The sequence below is a fragment of the Xiphophorus maculatus genome, chromosome 10, assembly GCF_002775205.1.
Source record: "Xiphophorus maculatus strain JP 163 A chromosome 10, X_maculatus-5.0-male, whole genome shotgun sequence".
NCBI classification, from domain to species: domain Eukaryota; kingdom Metazoa; phylum Chordata; class Actinopteri; order Cyprinodontiformes; family Poeciliidae; genus Xiphophorus; species Xiphophorus maculatus.
The window spans coordinates 3,817,454-3,836,725 of NC_036452.1; the positions used below are offsets into that span (position 1 = coordinate 3,817,454).

The following is a 19,272-nucleotide window of genomic DNA, read 5'->3' on the forward strand; positions in this document are numbered from 1 at the left end:
TGCCTGCGACAACTTCTGCTTTTACCATGACCAAGAATAAAAGATTAGCATACATTGAAATATATTACGAGGTAAATTGTTCACATACATAATGACAAAAAGTGGACACAGTGCAGAACGCTGTGGGAAGTAACGTGTAAAAACATGGGGATTTGTTTACTTAGAATTACATAAAATTCACATGTAATTTATCCAGGAGAATGTGCCATTTCATCGATGTCTGCCATATCCAAGATGGCGACGGTGTCGACTTAGTAATCAACACTCAATGAGCAATGAAGGTGCCTGCTTACTGCCGCTAGCCTAAATGCTACCTACCGTTAGTGTGACTGTTACCTGCTGATGGGGCCTAAACCACACGAACTCACGCTGTTGTCACGGTTGCCTAGAGACGGTTGCTACGCAGCCGCAGTGAGCTGCTATCAAACCGCGTCTTTTTAAAATGTCGACCTGATGTTACACCGTCCTTAGAAGCAAAACCTCTGGCAAAAATACAGACGGTAGTGGGAAGACAAGCTAAAGAATCACAGTGAAGTTTAATAGGGGCATTAAAAAATGTGTTGGCGATATTTAGTGGCCCACAGTGGGTTTGATATCAGACAGAATGGGTCAGGAGAGGAACAACTGCAGACCGAAAAATAATATAGATGGAAATTTAAAGAACAAATCAGACAAATAGATTAATAGTAAATAAATAAATATTGTGAAGAGAAACGTTTGTTAGGATTGTGTAGGAAAAATGTTGATATCTTTTATAAATACAGTGTTTTGTGGTCAATATTATTTCACCATTTTATTCATGCGGGTTGCCAGTTTGGATCAGGCTTCCTCAAGCTATAAGAATGCTTATTAGAAAACATGCTAACAAAAAGCCTCAGACCTGCAGCTCAGGCGGTTCTAGATACAGGCTAACAGAAGCGGCTCTTTGGCTCAAATATATATTAAATTATGAAATACTGCCCTGTTTTTTGTTTCATTCTTTTTTGATTGTCCTGTAGGCAACAATTTATTCACATATATGTACATTTATTATTATTGATACTTTAATAAAAAATGAGGGGGCGCCGATGGCATGTTCGCATAAACCTCAGAAAATATGCAGTTGCGCCCCTGCCAGTAAGTAAATAGTTAAAGCAAAAGACATGTAACGCCCTTTATTTACTTTCACTGCTCAATCAGAAGAAACACGTTACCAATAAAGATCAGACTGCAGTTCGTTATTTTCTAACTTTGGCTGAATCATGATAAGCTGCCTCATTAGCATAACTGCTGCACTGCTTTCATAGACTGAAACTTTTTTTGTCAAAGGTAGCAAACATCTTATTCATGTTTAGCTCTTTAACTTTTAGTTAATTAGAAGAGTTTGAAACGGGAGGGAGGAGCTGAGCAAGTGGACCCAGCTCTGTGTGGGAGCCGAGAACAGAAGAGAGAATAGAAAGAAAAAACAGAAAGTTATAATTTTATTTGTCACTGTCTTCAATGTAGAGCCTTTAAAAAAACAAAATAAATGGTTTATTTATTCTATGTAAATAAACCCCGGTGCTTTAAATGTTACGTTTAAGTTAGAATACCCTCCAGATATTCATCTACTTGTTGGTTCTCCGTCACCGAGGATATGGAAAAACTAAAACAGGCTTAAAAATAAAGTAGTAGTAGCTGCGTTTACACCAGTTTACTCCTCCTGATTTGTCATGTTTTCGTCTCTGTGTTGGTTATCTGTCGTTAGCTGCCACCCCTCATGCTTCGCCTCATTCTGTGTCTGAGCTCCTGCCTTAGCAGGTCTCTTTCTTTGCGAATGCCCTGCAGTACGGTGCGGTTCTCCTGCGCCCGGCGCACCAGATAGGGGAGCGTATCTTCCACTGAGCCGTATGGCACCGACTTGTAGACAGGATAACCTTCCTTTGCTGGCCAAAAGAAAAACAATAGTCAAAGTCAGTGATGCTCTTTTGTACAACATGAAGGAAATATGAGTTCATCTCACCCAGTGTCAGGGAGACGTGATCACACATCCCCAGTAGCTGGCCGAAACACACTGAGCCTCCATCTTTTTGTATCCCCAACTCCTCCATCCTAAAGTAAAAATACCCAATGTTCATTTTACACACTTAACTTCAAATATTCCTGTCCTGTGCAGTCATGAGAAAAGATCAGGACACTCCGCTACAGCCTGGGAGTTCTTCTAGCATATTTGAACCTATGAATGTTTAAAGATCTTATTAAGTATTGTGCTTCCTTGAACAGGTTAAGGTAGGTTTATGGTCTATAAAAAACATGTTCATCATATTTTTTTGCACAGAATTATTATTAGATTAGATTTTAGTCTGCTCAGTTCTGCCCATTTTGAGCTCCTTTCAGAAAGAGCTGCTGCTGGAGACGCCGCCCAAATCCACACTTACAATCTCACATGCTGCATACAGATGCACAATTATACAACCATGCATCTTTGAAGCATGGTTGTAGTAGAACCCTACAAGCGGAGCATCCTGTACAATCAGTAATAATACAGGCAGTGGTTTCTGGATGGTAAGCCAACAACAAAACACTTGACTTTTCTAGAAGCCATTGTGCAGCGCATACAGCAGTAAAACCAGCTGACCAAACATGCTGGACCTCAGCTTGGGTTGCTAGGTGACAGCGCAATGCTAGTCAATTGTAACTTTTTGAAAAGGCAAATTTTACACACCAAAAACGTTTGAATAGGGTTATTTTTTAAGTGGTTGGGCTGTTTTTAGAAGCAGCTGAGACCTAAATGTAAGTACAAAAATGTCCAAAATGTGAAATTTGCATATTAGATCCCCTTTCATATATCTAGCCTTCATCACAATGTTCGATTGAGCTTAAATATCAATATATTCCTTGAAAGTTCATTATTTGACTGTGAGTCCTTTGAAGCTTTTACGTGTTTCAGCTATTTTAAAACTCAGTAAGTTTTCAAAAATGGATACATTTTGTTTTCTAAACAGAAGAGTGACTTCTGTGTGCTAATGGTAATAACCCTTCATTCTCTTTCAAACCTTTCCTTTAAATCCTTAATTAATCTTCCTTTAAATAACCCTATGAAGTTTGTTTTTTTTATGTCCTTACCTTTTAGCAGCTCGTCTCACAGACTCCTCATTGTGAGTGGCCACGATGGTCCTGTAGCGGTCCGGTTTCTGTGCTATGGCTTCCATCATCACGTCCAGGCAGCCGTTATAACTGTTGTCACAAAAAGTTGTAAAATGTTACAGTTTTATTTCTCACTCTGCTGTGAAAAACCTTTTAATTAATGAAGATTTTGACTTCTAAATGAATATTAAATGAATATGTAGATCACTCTTTTGTCATAGCAAGTTCAGCTGAGACATGTTTTAGATTTTGCGATGGCTGAACGCCATCACAGTGGACGTCCAGCGTTCTCTCAGATCAGCATACGCTGGTTTTCACTCACAGCCAACCATAAATAGCTAAAATCCCCAAATGCTTGAGAACCTCTATGAAAATAATTATAACTGCATACATTGATCGCTTAAACTCTAACTACAACCTTAATACACCTTAAGACAAACAGTAAAACAAGTTTTAATAAGAGGCTTTGGACAAGAATGGCTCTTTGGTTCTAAAAATTGCGTGGAGTTAAACTGAGGACATAAAGTTCGTTCAAAAGAAAAAAGAAATTTGAACCGATAAAAGGCATACAACTGAAAAAAAGTTTTGAAACTGAAAAAAAATCTGAACCATAAAAAAATTGTATCTGAAAAGTTTTAAAATCTTTTTCAGTTTCCTTTTTCAATTTAAAACTTTTTTTTTTTTTTAAGTTTCAAAATAATTGTTCAATTTCAGTTTTTATTTTATTTTAACAAACGTTATGTCCTCAGTTTTGCTCTGTAGCACACCTGGGGTTAAGTATGTTAGCTTCCCATTTAGTTTTAAATATTTTGGTCTTTTTGTGAGCTTTCCCTGAATAATTTAAAGTCATATCCCAAAGAAAGATCCATTGTATTATTAAAAGCTATGATGGAAATGTAGATTTGGATTCAGTCGTCTGAACTCATTATTTTGTGCATTAAAGCCAGTTTGGTTCACTCTGTTGGTTAAATGTTTTACAGGTCATTAATGCATGGCACAAATGTTTCTTCCTTTTGGGTTGACATTTTGAAACTGAGATGGCGATTATAATTTAAGTGCATCTTTAGATTTAGCTTCGTTATTTGCTGTTCATCCAACCTCTTGTTGGTCTCTTCCCAGCTCGGGTGAATGGGGTCCACCCGGCACTCCTTCTCTGCCAGCTTTCGCTCTTTGTCCATGTATGCACCTCGTACCAGTTTGACTCCCAAACAGAAACCTTCAGCCTGTGACAGATGGAGAGCCTCCAACAGCAGAGACCTGGAGTCCTGGTTGACAGATGAGACACTTGTCACATACCGTCAGTGAGTGTAAACAGTAGAAATGCTCAGATGTTTGTAGAAGTTATTGAACCGTCGATTTTGACAACTGCCTTTAGATAACACTGATAGGTGTTCCAGATCCAGGCGCCATCTTTGTTAAACTTCTTCATCAGCGCCATGGTGACCAGCGTGAGAGCAGGGTTCATGTAGGTGTACTCTGCATCAACCAGCACTCTAACTTTGTTAACACTCGCCTAAAAAAAAAAGTCTACATTTAACAATGTAATGTTTTATTATTACAGCAACATCACAAAAGATAAATCTTAAATATGGAATGCCATTTAAAGAATTTTTTAAATAACTGTGAACAGTAGGAATATGGATGTGGGTGAATCCTAAAATAAGTCACTGTTGTCACAACGACTGACAGGAAAACAAATATATTACAGTACAGCAATGGCAACAATAAGTGTGTGCCAAATTGCCCATAAAACTACTTCTGACTGCAACTGCATTGTGAAATTACAATCATTAAAAATAGATAAGTCTGGAAAGGGTTACCTCTGCTATTTTGTTCAGTCTTTGGAGACCACACAAGAAATGAGCCGCCTCTTTTTCCTCCAATCCAGGAAACGTTATCATCTAAAAAAACGGTATAAATTATTTAAAATGCAAGTGATACTGTGAATAAAATGAGAAAAATACACTGTATAATCTACATTACTCAGTGGACTGCTGGCTTACTTCTCCATCCATCGCTCGGACAAGGAGGCTCAGGTCGTATGGTTGTTGTGCAATCAGGGTTGTGAGTTTGACCTTTGACACAAACAGTTTATTCTCAGTAGAAAGAGGTGAAGGACGTTCAGTAATAGATCAACGTAACAGAGAGACAGACTGATGCAAACGGAGGGCAACTGGGCTGGGGCAATTAGTGTTGAGTCGGCAGAAACAACTTAGAGCAGCTGTTCATAACGCAAACACTAAAACATGCGTTCTTATCTTTTTTCCCCCTCATACGTGTAGGGATTCAAGGCTGTCAGTGTGCTGGTTGTTACGCTCAAAAACCAAAAGAAAAAGCTAAATAAAGAAAAAAATAAATGTTTTATATTTAATTTTTTTGTGTTTGGAGGAAGGATCCTTACACACAGCTCTGGGCTGAGCAGAGCAGTGATCTTCAGCTGCATCATCGGGTCTTTGCTCCAGGCGTTGCTGTGGGACATCCGGACACATTCCAACATGGCCGCCATGTTGTAGTCATATCTCTTTTCTCTAGAAGGGATAAAGCTTACTTAGAACTATGACATTCAATACACATCCAAATATTAAAGATAGTGTTGCGAGTTATTCATGTATGTGTATGTGTGCGCGCGCGCGTGTGTGTGTGTACTTGTCTTTAGTGCATGTTAAGCACCTTTCCTGGTACATTCACCCACCCTCTGAAGACCATTGGCCTTATGAGGACCAAAGCCATTTTTAATGTTGTGGGTCAAGTTTAAAGGTTTAAATCTTGGTTAAGCTTATATTTAAAAATATAGTGGTAATGTTAGGGTTAGGCATTAATGCAGTAACTAAAACGAATCTAAGTCAATGCCAAGTTTTAATATTTTCTCTTTATTCTGAAATCATTTATAGGTTTGCATATTTGCATGTACATACTTGTTTTTATTTTATTTCATTTATTAATTTTATAGCAAACTTACATGAAAGTTCACAGTTATGAATGTATTTATGTTACATATGATTATATTTGTATTTGCTAATATGCAAATTTTTTTTATCTCAGGGATAAATTCTGATTCTCTAATATGAGTAGAAATACAAAGTGAGAGATTAAACATGAATTACTACAACAGAATTTCACAAAAAATATTTTTTAAATAAAAAAAATTGTGCTTTGTGTCTATTTTAGGTTAGAAGAGGAACAAACATTGAGCTGACCAGCTGGCATTAGTAAAAAATATAGAGGGCAACACTTTTTTCAGTGAGCTATTGGTGAGTTAACATTAAAATACTATTTTCAGCTGTTGAGGACAAAGTTACAGATGTATTTATTGCAAACTTTTATGCTGTATTCATCAAAGCCTCAAATAAGATTTTTATTACATAATTTAAAACCAATCTTTTTAAATGTATGGTACATTGTAACAGTATTTATTTCCACAATTGGTCCCTTTACAACCCCAATTTCAACTTTAATGTGTTTTACTGAGATTTTGTGTGATTCACCAAACCAAACTAAAATGTTTTTTTAAAGTGGAAGGATGCACGGTGTTTTGTCTAAAAAAAACAAAGTCTGACCTTAATGCAACACACTTCCTCCACTGATAAAATAAGATAGTGGGAAGCTGTGTGTTGGTAAAATGCTTCAAAGTGGAAAAAAGTCTTATCTTTCCATATTACAATTATGCATCTTTTTATTTTGGTTTATATAATAAATCTGTGAAATATATTGAAGAGTGCGATTGTAATGTGACAAAATATGAAAAAGCTTGCAGGGTATGAATAATTTCTACAAAACTCTGCAGGAATTAAAGGTCTACCCAGTGCTCTCTCCAAGGTCTTCCTCAATCGGAACCGCCAACATGGGCCTCAGTCCCAGCAAGCTCATCTTTCCCATGGACTGGGCGATCTCCGTCTCGTTTTCTCCGGCCACAAACTGGGCGTAGACGGTGGGCCGCAGCAGCAAAGAGAACCCTCTCCTCCCCAGGATGGTGCGTGCTGCTGTCATCAGCTAAAAAAGATTAAAATTATATTTTTATATTATTTTTATCCAACAATATTTCTTTCATTTACTTTAAAATGTTATAATTTAGTAGCATTCATCACTATATCCTAAGCCTATAATAAATTCATTTTCAAGTGTAAACAGAAGTGATTTGAAATAAATAAATAGAAACAATGAGAGTAGAGTTTGTTCAAAAAACTAAATATCAGGATGAAACATTTGCACTTCAGTTGGAGGGACTCAGGAGTGAAACAATCGTTGTGAAAAGATGCAACTGCGTTTTTCACTCTTCAAATTGAAAAAATTGCATACAAATAATTTGCTACATATACAATAAGGTTTGCTTATGATTATTTATTTTCTTTTATGAGTTTGTCTACAGGCTCAGCCACAATTCCTTGGAAATATGTTTTAGAAAAACATGGAAGAAAGATGCTGTTTTGATTTTGATGATGCTGTATACATATAAAAAATGTAAGCATGATAAACTTTTGCTTATTTTTTTCGGGCTACACTTTGTGCTCTTGCCATTGACAGGAAATTTGTTTAGTTTTTGTCTAGATTTTTTTCTTTGCTTTTGCTTTTTATTTTGTTATATTTACTTATGAGAATAGTCATGATATTGCAAAAACTAATTTGAACAAGAATAAAGTCACAATAACATGAAAATAATGTCATATTACAGCTTTATTCCGTTTGTCTTTATTCTAATTATACTTTGCCAGATACACTAATAATTTTATTGATTTATTTACTTATTTATTTTCTTAAGAAGTGGGTTTATTAAGTATCAAGGAAAGGAACGACAGGAAAGACTTCATAAAGCTTCAATCTCACCTTACCACAGTTGTTGACCAGCACAGGGAAGGAGCACAGGCGGAAGACACCGAGAGCTCGGAGAAGTTCGCCCAGACTCTTCACCCTGAAAGCGCTTGGATCCTCAAAGGCCAGGCTGACCGACAGAATCTCCGGCCGCTTCACCGCCGCCGTCCTGGAGGTGGCGGTACCAGCAAGCCTCCGCCACAAGAGGTGAGGGAGGGCCGGGCGGAGGTTAGAGCACAGCATCGTCCCAGGAGAAGCAGAGGTGTGTTCAGGTTTAGCTGGAAACCAGCTTATAGAAATATTTAATGTCTTTAGAGTGTGTAAATATATGTTAAAGTGCAGAATATTCGATTTTAGACAGTTGTTTTCCTTTCCAGGTAAAATCCTACAGGAGGAAGAAAAACACCTGCAAAAAACACAAAAGTATTTAAATTTTACAAAACCAATGCTGGTATCCGTTTACAAGCTCTATAGAAGCATAAAGGTAAGATAGCACACTGCAAAAATATAAAATCTTACCAGGTATTGTCTAGTTTCAAGCAATTATCTTAGTTCACTTGAAATAAGAAAATTAGCTCATAAGTAATTCTACAGCAATATATTGGAGCTTGTTATAAGAATTATTGACTTCAAGCAAGCTCCATTATCTTGATAAAAAGTTATTTGTAAGTTAATTTTGTCTTATTTCAAGTGCGCTAAGATATTTGCACTAGAAACTAAACAAAAAAATTGTAAGAGTTTGTGTTTTTACAGTGTGTCTATTTATTTAGCTCTCGTCTAATTTTGTGAGACATCTACTAGAGTTTTGTTTAGTATTTTTAAATCTATAAGTATTTTTTGGTGGGATTACTAAAGAAACACAAAATCTTACCAAGTATTTTTATCCAGTTTCATGTGACTCTGACTCGGGTATTTAACGGGTACAAAAATCATCTCAAAAAATATTTTTACAGCAGAATCCAATCTAATTCAAGAAAATTGGAAACTGAAGCAGAAAAGAAAGAGAAAGTCTTACCATCCGTCCCATAAATGCCACCCAGATCACCTCAGTGATTAAAGCAGGTAGCTGCAGTTTGAGGGTCCGAGCCCAGGACTTTTGGGTTAATCAGTGACTGTTGGGACATTTGAGTAAACATCAGCCTGACCCGAAGCATTGCCTCATAGATCTTCACTTGGTTTGCAATCCACTGACACTAAGTTGGCCATAAATATAAAGCATTTTATCATATATATTTATCTACGCCAGGAGATTTTGATATATTTGTGAAATATTAGTGCATCACTGCATATTCCTATAATTTAAGAATTTTTCTAAAAGTGTTTTATCCTTTTACATTTTGAACCAACAAATAATTATCATAAAATAATTTTTTATTACATTGTTTGGCATTGCCTTTTTCTCTATTTTTGGAACATAGTTCCTTCCTTAATATTTCATTGTAAATTTAATTATGATCAAAAATATATATTTGGCAAATATTGGAAAACATCACATGATTAAACAACATTTATCACTTTTATTATCAGTAACATTTTGTGTAACATGGCAGTTGCCCAGGGTGGAGCTCTGTCTGGGGATGGTACAAGTTCCTATAAGAACAGAAAAGAGGATTCGTCAATTACGCCTTAAATTTATTTTCTGTTACTTACGTTCCAAAAGGGCTCATTTGCTGATTTTTAAGGAATCAGATTTTTATTTGTTCCAAGTTATAAAATATTTACAGTGGTTATTCCTGAACTGTATTCCTCAGAAACTGAAACAATTTGAGTTTCATTAAAATTTTTATTTTATCTTTTACATTTAAAAAAATCTTATCACCTTTTAGCATCAAAAGGCATCAAAGCGCAGCTTTTTGAAACCTATTTAAGTGGCACAGAAGAAGGGAGGGATTCATGTTGTTGGGGCCTGCCCTGGGTGGCATTCATGTCAGAATCGCCCATGTTTTAAAACTATAGTAAGCAGTCAATATTTATTTATTTTTTTGCATCTTGCAGTTTGGTGGGCAACATGTAAAAATTGTTTACGCCATACTTCATTGAAGAAGTTTATGTCTCAGAAATATTTGCCCGAACGTGACAAGTTTGCCTGCAAAAGTTGAAATAGTCTTACAAATAAACATAAAGAAAGTTTCCATTTTATCGCCGATGTGTTGGAGGTAAAATATGGTTACTTCTAAAAATGTTTCATACTTTTTTGAAACTCAAGCAAAGCTAGAAGAGATGAGATCATTCAGGGACTGTTGGACACATCATGTGCAGCGTAACCGGACCTTTCTGGTTTGTTTCTGCTTCTCTTTGTCTGTTTGCTCTTCACCTCAGAGGTTTGCAGAGGGGAGCTGCAGGACTGGTTGTTGTTCACCGAGACGCATTAAAGTGCAGCCAGGTGGCTTCGATGTGAAGTTTTCCCACCCGGCTTCCAGGTTTTGTGATATTATTAACAGTTTAACCCCAAAATAGACTTTTTTTCTTGCACAGTTAATTTAGACTTACAGAAAAATAGCACCAAATTACTTATGCACAGTTTAAGTAATCAGAAAATACAATAAAAACAAAACAATTTAAATAAAATATTTATTTTAAAACAAGGAAGAAAAATACAACATATGAAGTTTAAGTTTAACAACTTAAAAAATAGAAATAACTTGTTGAGCAAAGATAAAAGAAACAGATAGCAGGGGCAACATATTTTATATGGAATTAAAATGTTTTAAAATCAGAATTAAATTTAAATTGAGTTTTGGTCAGAATAACCTGTTCAGATTGTCTCATTTTGCCAAAAAATTGCTTGAAAATCTTTCATCACTGAAAAGATGTTTATTACATAGAGAAATTCATCTAAATCTGACTTCAGCAACACTAAAATACATTTAAAAACTTTGTTCTCAGTAAAATCAGTGTTTGAACATACCTTCTAAAATGATGCCTTTACTGTTTATGGGAAGGCATATTTGCTACAAACATTTACTTGAAATTCAAGAAGCCATAATAAATAAAATATTTTCTGATGTAAGCATGGTCTGATTTAGTTTCATAAGATCTTGTTAACTCAAGTCATTTTCTCTTTAAAATGACTTTTTTTTCTTGATTTTAATATGTTCTACTAGTAAAAATGCATCTCTCCTAATATTATAACTATATGTCGTAATTAAACACAATTCATGCAGCCTTGCTCTAAATCTCCATTGTACAAATCACAAAAGAGGAAAATTGAAATAAAATCCACTTTTTGAAAATATTTTCTGTTTGTATTTTTTTTTTTTAGAAAAGGAAGCAAGAAGAAAATAATCAGTTAAAATTGGATCTTGTATGAAATAAGTCTGAGATTTTATTTTTAAGCCATGTTGCCAAGTTATGATGGCATATTAGGGCCATTGTATATAGAAAACAAAGAAAGATATTTTTCTACCAAAAGAATATAAAATTTGAGATTTCTAAAAAAAAACCAAGGATATTTCAGAGTCTAAAGAGTAAAAAAAAAAGAGAGAAAAAATATATAATGATAGATATTTTATAGAAAAAGTCTGGATCTTTTTTACTTTTGAAACTCAGAGATTTACTAGTTTTTTCCTAAAAAGAATTTCTGAGGCTAACCTCAAAATTTCTGAATTGTTTCTTGCAAAAGTTTGACTTTTCAAACTCAGAAATGTTCTTGTTTTTTCTGGAAAATGTCTGAAATGTATTCATTTTTTCTGTCTACAATGGCTCTAATACACCATCATACCAAGCTGTACTTCTAAATATATACAAATCATCATTATTATCACCAATATCAATCAGCTGAACAGTTTGGCTCTCATACATAGTTCACGACTGCTTCTAGTCTATAAATTACTAAATTCCCTGAAAGCGCCTTGAAACCAACCACTGTTCTAAAACACTGCTCTTGTGCTGATGTAGGACCCCTGGGAGCCAGGGTGGCTCTGCTGGTGCTGTCTGTAAAGATGCCTGAAGGGTGCAGAGAGAGCGGAGTGGGGGTCCTGATGCAGGTGGAGAGGGTATGATGGGAAGGCAGGGTACAGAGCTGGCGCAGGCGTGGAGCTCGGCTGAGGAATAAAAGCCTGTCGGTGCAGTACCACCTCCGGGCGATAGGGGGCAGTCGCGAACTGAGCTTGGTGGGTCAAGTTGGGGAAATTCAAAGCGGCGCTCGGAGTTACGTTTGGAAATGACAGAGTTTGAATTTGCTGGGGAAGCGACGGCAACGCAAAAGTGCTGCAGGAACCATTGGCAGGTAAAGTAGCTAAAGAATATTCAGGTTCTGCATTCATAGGGAGGATATTTGGATAAGTAAAAGCCGCCGAAGTGTGAGCTAAACGTCCATTACTTGCATTAGCATCCGGTTCCCCCTGCCGCACCTGAGAGGGAGGAGATGTTTGTGGGTTTGACGGACAGGTGAAATCAGCTGGAGTGTGGGGGCTGATTGTTTCCGGGATGAAGGCGCTATTAGCGGGGGAGGAAGAGGTGTCTGAAGGTGGAGGTGTGGGGAAACTGAAGGAGCTGGAAGGGTAATCCACCGGAGGGAAGGATGGGTGAGGATGGGATGGAGGAGCAGAGAAGCTAGGGTCAAAGTTTGCTTCAGCCATAACGTCTGAGCTGTGAAGGAGAAAATAAACAATTTATGCGCTGTTTACATCTTTCTATGAAGGTGTTTCAGGGCCATACAAAAATGGAGTAGCTACATTTTCGCCAAAAAACAGAAAATTTCTAAGAAAAACTAGAATTTTTCTGAGTTTCAACAGAACTTTCGCCTTTTAAAATTCAGACATAGCTATATTTTTTTCTATAATATTTCTGAGATTAATCTCAAAATTTGAAATATTTTCTAGCAAATTTGATTTTTGAATCTCAGCAATTTCCAAGTTTTTTTTCTACAAAAGTTTGGGTTTTGTCTAGCAAATCGACTCAGAAATGTTCCTTTTTTTTCTCGAAAATTTCAGAGATAAATTTTTTTTTTGGTGAAAATGTACTCCTTTTTTTGTCTACAATGGCCCTAATACGCCATCGTATCTTTCCCTATCAATTTCATCAAAGTTATTAAAGCAGAAGTTCCAGGATAAGAAAATCTTTGCTTCTTTTCTCGTTCTTCTCTTAATTTTTAAATTGTAAACGGGGCCTGTTGCGTGATTTTATTCTTCCATTTGGGTCTCCGCTGCTTCTTGTTGGGTTGCTTGGTAACGGGCTGAACTTTGCTGGGGTTGCTAGGTAACGACGTAGTGCCTGAAAAATGTGACTCAACATTCTGAAGGGTTTTGAAACGATTCATTTACCAGACACCAAAAATGAAACAGCTTATTGGTTTTTTTTCTTTAAGCACTTCAGCTGTTCTTAGAAGCAGTAGAAACCCAAACGGAAATATAAAAACATGCAAATTGTGAATTTTGGATAAAAGAACCCCTTTAAATTCAATGATTGCATCCATGTCTGTGGATATTCAAATATATCATTGGATTTGAATGAAACATTTAGATTAGATTGTATTGAGACGAGTGAGAATGAATTTGGACAAATGTGCACGAACTGAACCGTTCAATAATTAGGAAACACGACTAAATATAAGTCGCAGTGTAACGTTTACTTAGATCAGGACTGAGTAAAGGTTTTTAAAATCCTCCAAAATCAGAAATTCTCTACTTTCTTAAGGAAACCAGTAGCGACATTGGTTTTCTTGAAGGATGTTTTACAATCATTATAAAAAAGGCTTCTTATTTTTAACAAATCTGCATGATTCTACAAATATTGTTCCAAAGATAATCAGCATATTTACTCACTTTTCAATCATATTGTGTGCTGCTACGTTTTCCTGCGTTTCCTGCATCGTGACGCTGATATCTGACATCTGGGAGGTCATGAAGGTCTGGGTGAGGTCCAGTGCAGGCTCTGGGACGGGATAGGACGCTTCCTCGGGTCTGAACCCACAGGAAGAGTCGGGCAGCGGAGGGAGAGAGGCGAGCGCCAGAGCCTGCAGGTCCGAGCTGGAGGGTGCGGGTTCAGCAGCTTCAACGGCTTCACAGGGATCACAGTTCACTTCGAGGAAAACGGGAGTAAAAATACAATCCTCCATGTTTATTCCACACCAAAAACTGAATTAAAATGATAGCTCCTGGCATCTCTCTCACCAATATCCAGAGTCTCCGTTAGAGCGACCATCTTGCGTTTCTGTCTTGCGTCTCTTTGCCTGCAGAAGAAGGAAAAAAAGTGAAGTTTAGATAATTCACATTCATGTTTTAATTTTTAAGGGAATTTAGTGGTCGTTTACTTTTTGCTGTTCATGCCATCCTCTCGAAAACCTTTAGCAAAAGGGTTGGAGTTGATCTTCAGCTCTGTGATCTGAAAACAAACAACAAAGTTATTATTTTGACTCCTTTCCACAGAAACTCTGGAGTACCTTGTAAATTACAAACTTTAATGGATTTCACTGGGATTTCTGTGACTGGCCAACAAAATGCATCAGTATTTGCTTTTACATTGACAAATATAATCACACAATTAGACATTTCAAAAATAAATTTGCTTAGTGGAAACACCAAGTAAAAAAAGTTTTTAGAGAAGTTTTGGCTGCTAAGATGAGGTGATTTTTTTGGCCATATCGAAATTGGTTTATTTTGCTAAACTGAATGGAAAACGGTTTTTTTTTGCATTACAAGAGTCACATGATCAACAACTGGATGTTGCCACTGGTGCAAACCAAGAAGAAGAAAATGACAGGAAGTGGTAGGAGGATTGTGGCGCTACATGTTTTTTAATGACTCATCTTGTGTACAAATTAACTCACCTGTGATTTTAATTGAGTTTGATATTTGTTGGAAACGCCAAAATCGCAAAATTGTGTTCTTTCTACATTAGCGCAATAGCGACAAAGTTTTGCGTGCATTTGTAATGAAAACACAACTACTGTGATGAGCAAAGAAAATAATGGAAGGATTTCAAACATTTTGCAATAAAAAATCTGAGAAGTGTGGAGTGCAGCCTTGTAATATACTCTAATAGCAAGTTTAATAAAAAAAAAGCCGTACCTTGTTGTTCTGGTAAGCTGTGACTGTGATAAACTGGGTCTCGGGGAAAACGAAGCAGTGCTGTCCTCCGCACCACCGTAACATGTCTCTGGCTTCGACCACATGGACTCTGGGCTGGTAGCGATGCAGCGAGTGCAGGATTATCTTGAAGCAAAACCAAGAGAAGATTCACTAAAAACATCAAAATCCATTGAAGCATGTTGCTACGACAACATATTGGGGCCATTGTAGGCAGAGAAAAATGTAGTAAATTTCCACCAAAAAACTAAAACATTTTGAGATTAATCTCAAATTCTATAGAAAAAACAAGACAATTTCTGCATTTGAAACGTCGAGAATTTGCTTAAAAAGAACAAAATTTGAGATCAATCCAAAAAAAAATTTGTTGGCAAAAACAAGAAATTTTCTGAGTTTAAAAAGTCCAAAATTTGCTGGAGAAAAACTCAGAGATTTTTAGATTAAAATCAGAATTTGTTAGAAAAATGTAAATCTCTGCGCTGTTCAAGTTAAAAATTATCTAAAAAAATAAGGACATTTCTTAATTCTGAAAGTCAAGAACTCACTAGAAAAAAACTAAAATTTTGAGATTAAACTTTTGACTCTTACCAACAAAACATGAACATTTTTGACTTTTGAAACTATTTAAAAAACTCATTAATCTCAAAATTAGAATTTTATCTTGCAAAATTTTGACTTTGAGCTCCTTTGTTTCTGGAAAGTTTCTTAGATTAATCTAATTAAATTAATTGCTGTGTTTCTTGGCAGGAATGTATCACTCCTCTTTTTTCTTCTCTGTCTACGACGGCCCTAACACGCTGTCGTACGTTGCACCCCGTACCGCAGCATGCACTCACATGTCCCTGTGCGTCCAGGGTGTTGTTGGTGAGCTTGGCGTAATGAAAGGAGATGGTGCGGCTCTGCCAGTGGGCACCGGTGGCGGGCGAGTCCGGGTGGATGAAGACCCGGTCGGGCAGCCTGGCCTCTGCCCCGCCGACGGCCTGCCAGCCGCCGCCTTGGAAGCGGTAGCGGGAGTTATCTGCCGGGACGACGTCCAGCAGGAGGATGTAGCGGAGAGACGGATTCAAACCGGACAGTTTTAGTCTCAGGCCCGGAAACAACCGCCTGCAAAACGGAGAAATTTAAAAAAATGTTTGGCATCTTTTAGAGCTGCAGGCAGATCCTGTCTGGCGGAAAATGAAACTCTGTTTTATTGGGATTTTGAAACTGGAAAAAAGGTCTAGTTTGAAGTGCAAATATTTTAGTAGACTTTAAGACAAAATTAATTAGAAGCAACTTTTCAGCACAATATGAGTTTAAGGTTAATTCCTTAGTATTGATAAAAATGTACTAGTTTCACTGAGATTATTTTATTTATAACATGGGAAAACTTACTTGTCATAAATGAAATAATTTGCAAGTATAACTAGGAAATTTTTTTAATCAATGTTAAGGAATTATGGACTTTAAACAATCTCCTACGTCTGATGAAAAGTTACTTCTAAGTTAGTTTGGTCTTATTTGAAATGTTTAAAATATTTTGTAAGATTTATACGTCTTTAAGGTAACAAGTATCTTGCTCAATTGTTATTCAAAAAAGTAGTTAGTTGCACTAGACTGAAAATACTTTGTTTTTGCAGTGTATCAGTTATATAACGCACTGTGTTTTATATATATATATATATATGTGTGTAGAAATGTATGTATATATACAGTATATATATATATATACATGTATATGTATATATATACATATGCCTTATATATTATCTACCTGCTTTTTTACGTCATTTACACAAATAACATCTAATAGATCGTTCTTCATTTTTTTTATTTCAAAACCTAAAAATCTAAATCAAAATTCTTTTAAAAAAATGAGAAATTTCCTAAAAAGTGGTAGGTTTTATTTAGCTGGTCTGAGAGCACAAACAGCTCTTTGCATTGTTACTCTTACAGAGTCTAGATGTTATAATTTACTGACCTGTGAAGGCCTCAGAAGTTTGTTTGAGAACATAAAATACAATAAAGTCTTTAAAACAGTGTTTTTAGCGTCTAAACATGTAATTTATAGTTGTGTGCAGGCGTGGCCGACCTGCCCTTCTTGGTGATGATCATCTCAGTTCCCACGGAGCTGAACTGCTTCCATAACGACGAGTTCTCCAACTCCATCTTCACATCGTCTTTTTGGCGTTTGGAGGACGACTCCCTGGCGCCCAGAAGCCTCGGCGCCGCGTCGCAAACAGGAGGAAATGGAGGTAAACGTGCAGGAGCTTCTCTGTCTGCAAAACAAAACTCGTCAGTTTTAGTGAGAGGATACAAGATAAACGACTCATCATCCAGCTTCTCAGTTCTTCTAAACGTTTGAATTTTTACTCTGGGTGATAATATGTTCTGTTTTATGGAGCCATTTTTCTGAATTTAGAAGAACTTACCTGACTTGCATGAATGTCATGTTCTTTTATCTTTCCCCTTTTGAAGAGATGCTAACACTGCAATATCTTACAAAGTATTTTTCTTCTAGTTTCTAGTACAGGTTATAGTACAACTGAAATAAGAGAAACTAACTTATAAGTAACTTTAAAGCAACAAAAAGGAGCTTGTTGCAAGTCAATAATTCGTGAAAATTGATGAAAAACTAAGAACTAGAAGTTTTTCATCAATATTAAGGAATTATTGCATTAAACAAGGTTCTATATCTTGCTGGAAAATTACTTGTAAGTTAGTTTTCTAATTTAAAGTGTGATAAACATTACTGTACTCTGAGAGGTGAGAAAACAGAGAATATGCAAAAACACAAAATATTACCACATATTTTTTGTCTAGTTTCTCGTGCAAATATCTTAGTACACTTGAAATAAGACAGAACTAACTTACAAGAAGCTTTTCAGTAAGTTTTAAGTTTTTTCTTGTTTTAAGTCAATAATTCCTTAATATTGATGAAAAAGTTCAAGTTCCACTGGCGCCGTTACCTAGCAACCCACTGGCAGATTATTTCACTTATAACAATAACTTATAATATAATAATCTGCCAGGGAAACTGCCTTCATTGTTTGTTGATTTAATTTTAGGCTTCATGTTACACAGGACATTTTATCTTGCTATTTTGTCTTGTTGTTTTTAAACCGTTTCATGTTTAAGGCCCATCTGGGGACGTACATTTCTATAAATATTGGTGTTTAGTATGTTTTTATATTTAACACTTGTCAGGATGCAAATAAACAATAAAGAGAGAAAAAAATTACTTTTCATAAGGTTCTACTGACTTACAACAAGCTCCTATATCTTGCTAAAAAGTTACTTGTGAGTTAATTTTGTCTCATTTCAAGTGAACTAAGATATTTCCACTAAAAACAAACTAAAAATACTAGGTAAGATTTTGTTTTTTGCAGCGTTCAGGTCGTACATGTTTCCATTTTTACACTGCAAAAACGCAAAATCTTAGGAGATTTTTTGTCTATTCTCTAGTGCAACTAAATAACTTACAAGTAACGTTTTAGTGAAATATAGTATCTTATTTTAAGTAAATAATTCCTTAATATTGTTGAAAAAGTTCTTGTCCTATTGGAAGATTATTTAACTTATAATGTAGAAAAAAAATGTTTTGTTATAAATGAAATAATGTGCGAGCAGAACAAGTAGCTATTTATCAATATTAAAGAATTATTTACTTAAAACAAGCTCTTATATCTTGTAAGTTAGTTTTGCCTTATTTTAAGTGACATAAAATATTTGCATTAAAAACTAGACAAATTCTTGGTAATATTTTGTGTTTTTGCAGTGTGAACAGCTTTTACACGCGTTCAGGCCCTCTCACCTCTGTAGTAGCAGTCTCCCATCCGTTGAGGTCCCACAGTCAGACCCGGGAACATCTCCACATTCAGCATTCTCCTTGTCCCTTTTTCTCACCTGTCCTCCTCATTTACAGCAAATAACTTCACTTCTTCAGCTGGCTTTTCCCTTTTTCCTCTAAAATCAGTTTCAAAGTTGTTAATTTTGCTTCTTGCTCGTCGTCAGTCTGTGTTTCTGTCGCCGGTCTTCGCTGTAAGAGCCCTCAGCCCCGGCCGGTTCGGTTAAATAGGTGTGTCGGACTTCACACCTTTGGCCAAATGGTCCCATTTTCACTTCGATCCTCATTTCTCCTCCCTGTCCTCTAAACTTTACTTCTGCCTCTGCTCAGCAAACATAAACATTAATGGTCGTCATGGATTTGACTGGAAAAATCAGAGTTTTCTTAAGTGTTTATTAGTCAAACAAAAGTGGTAGGTGTGCTCTTCATTTACGCAGCAAAAACACAAAATATTACCAGTATTTTTGTCTAGTTTCTAGTGCAAATATCTTAGTGCACTTGAAATAA

General features: G+C 36.2%; 2 protein-coding genes across 3 annotated transcripts; both read right to left on the reverse strand.

The window, feature by feature from the left end:
* Positions 1 to 983: 983 nt before the first annotated feature.
* Positions 984 to 8,998, reverse strand: prodh2 (proline dehydrogenase 2). Of its 2 annotated transcripts, XM_005810843.2 has the most exons (11): positions 8,927 to 8,998; positions 7,927 to 8,317; positions 6,905 to 7,095; positions 5,507 to 5,633; positions 5,109 to 5,180; positions 4,926 to 5,006; positions 4,475 to 4,618; positions 4,204 to 4,370; positions 3,085 to 3,195; positions 1,982 to 2,070; positions 984 to 1,904 (listed from the first exon to the last, which is right to left on the reverse strand). In XM_005810843.2, exons 2-11 carry the CDS (start codon positions 8,152 to 8,154, stop codon positions 1,723 to 1,725), a joined length of 1,392 nt encoding a protein of 463 aa, XP_005810900.1. In that variant the 5' UTR covers positions 8,155 to 8,317; positions 8,927 to 8,998; the 3' UTR covers positions 984 to 1,722. The 2 variants fall into 2 exon arrangements, with proteins under 2 accessions (XP_005810900.1, XP_023196376.1); XM_023340608.1 differs by lacking the exon at positions 8,927 to 8,998 and having other exon boundaries at positions 7,932 to 8,020.
* Positions 8,999 to 11,418: 2,420 nt separating this feature from the next.
* LOC102231456 (T-box transcription factor TBX6-like) lies at positions 11,419 to 19,245 on the reverse strand. The gene is made up of 8 exons (XM_005810861.2): positions 18,733 to 19,245; positions 17,011 to 17,197; positions 15,776 to 16,043; positions 14,922 to 15,065; positions 14,165 to 14,235; positions 14,025 to 14,083; positions 13,677 to 13,932; positions 11,419 to 12,501 (listed from the first exon to the last, which is right to left on the reverse strand). The coding sequence occupies exons 1-8, from the start codon at positions 18,800 to 18,802 to the stop codon at positions 11,781 to 11,783; spliced, it is 1,776 nt and encodes a 591-aa protein (XP_005810918.1). The 5' UTR covers positions 18,803 to 19,245; the 3' UTR covers positions 11,419 to 11,780.
* Between the last annotated feature and the right edge of the window lie 27 nt (positions 19,246 to 19,272).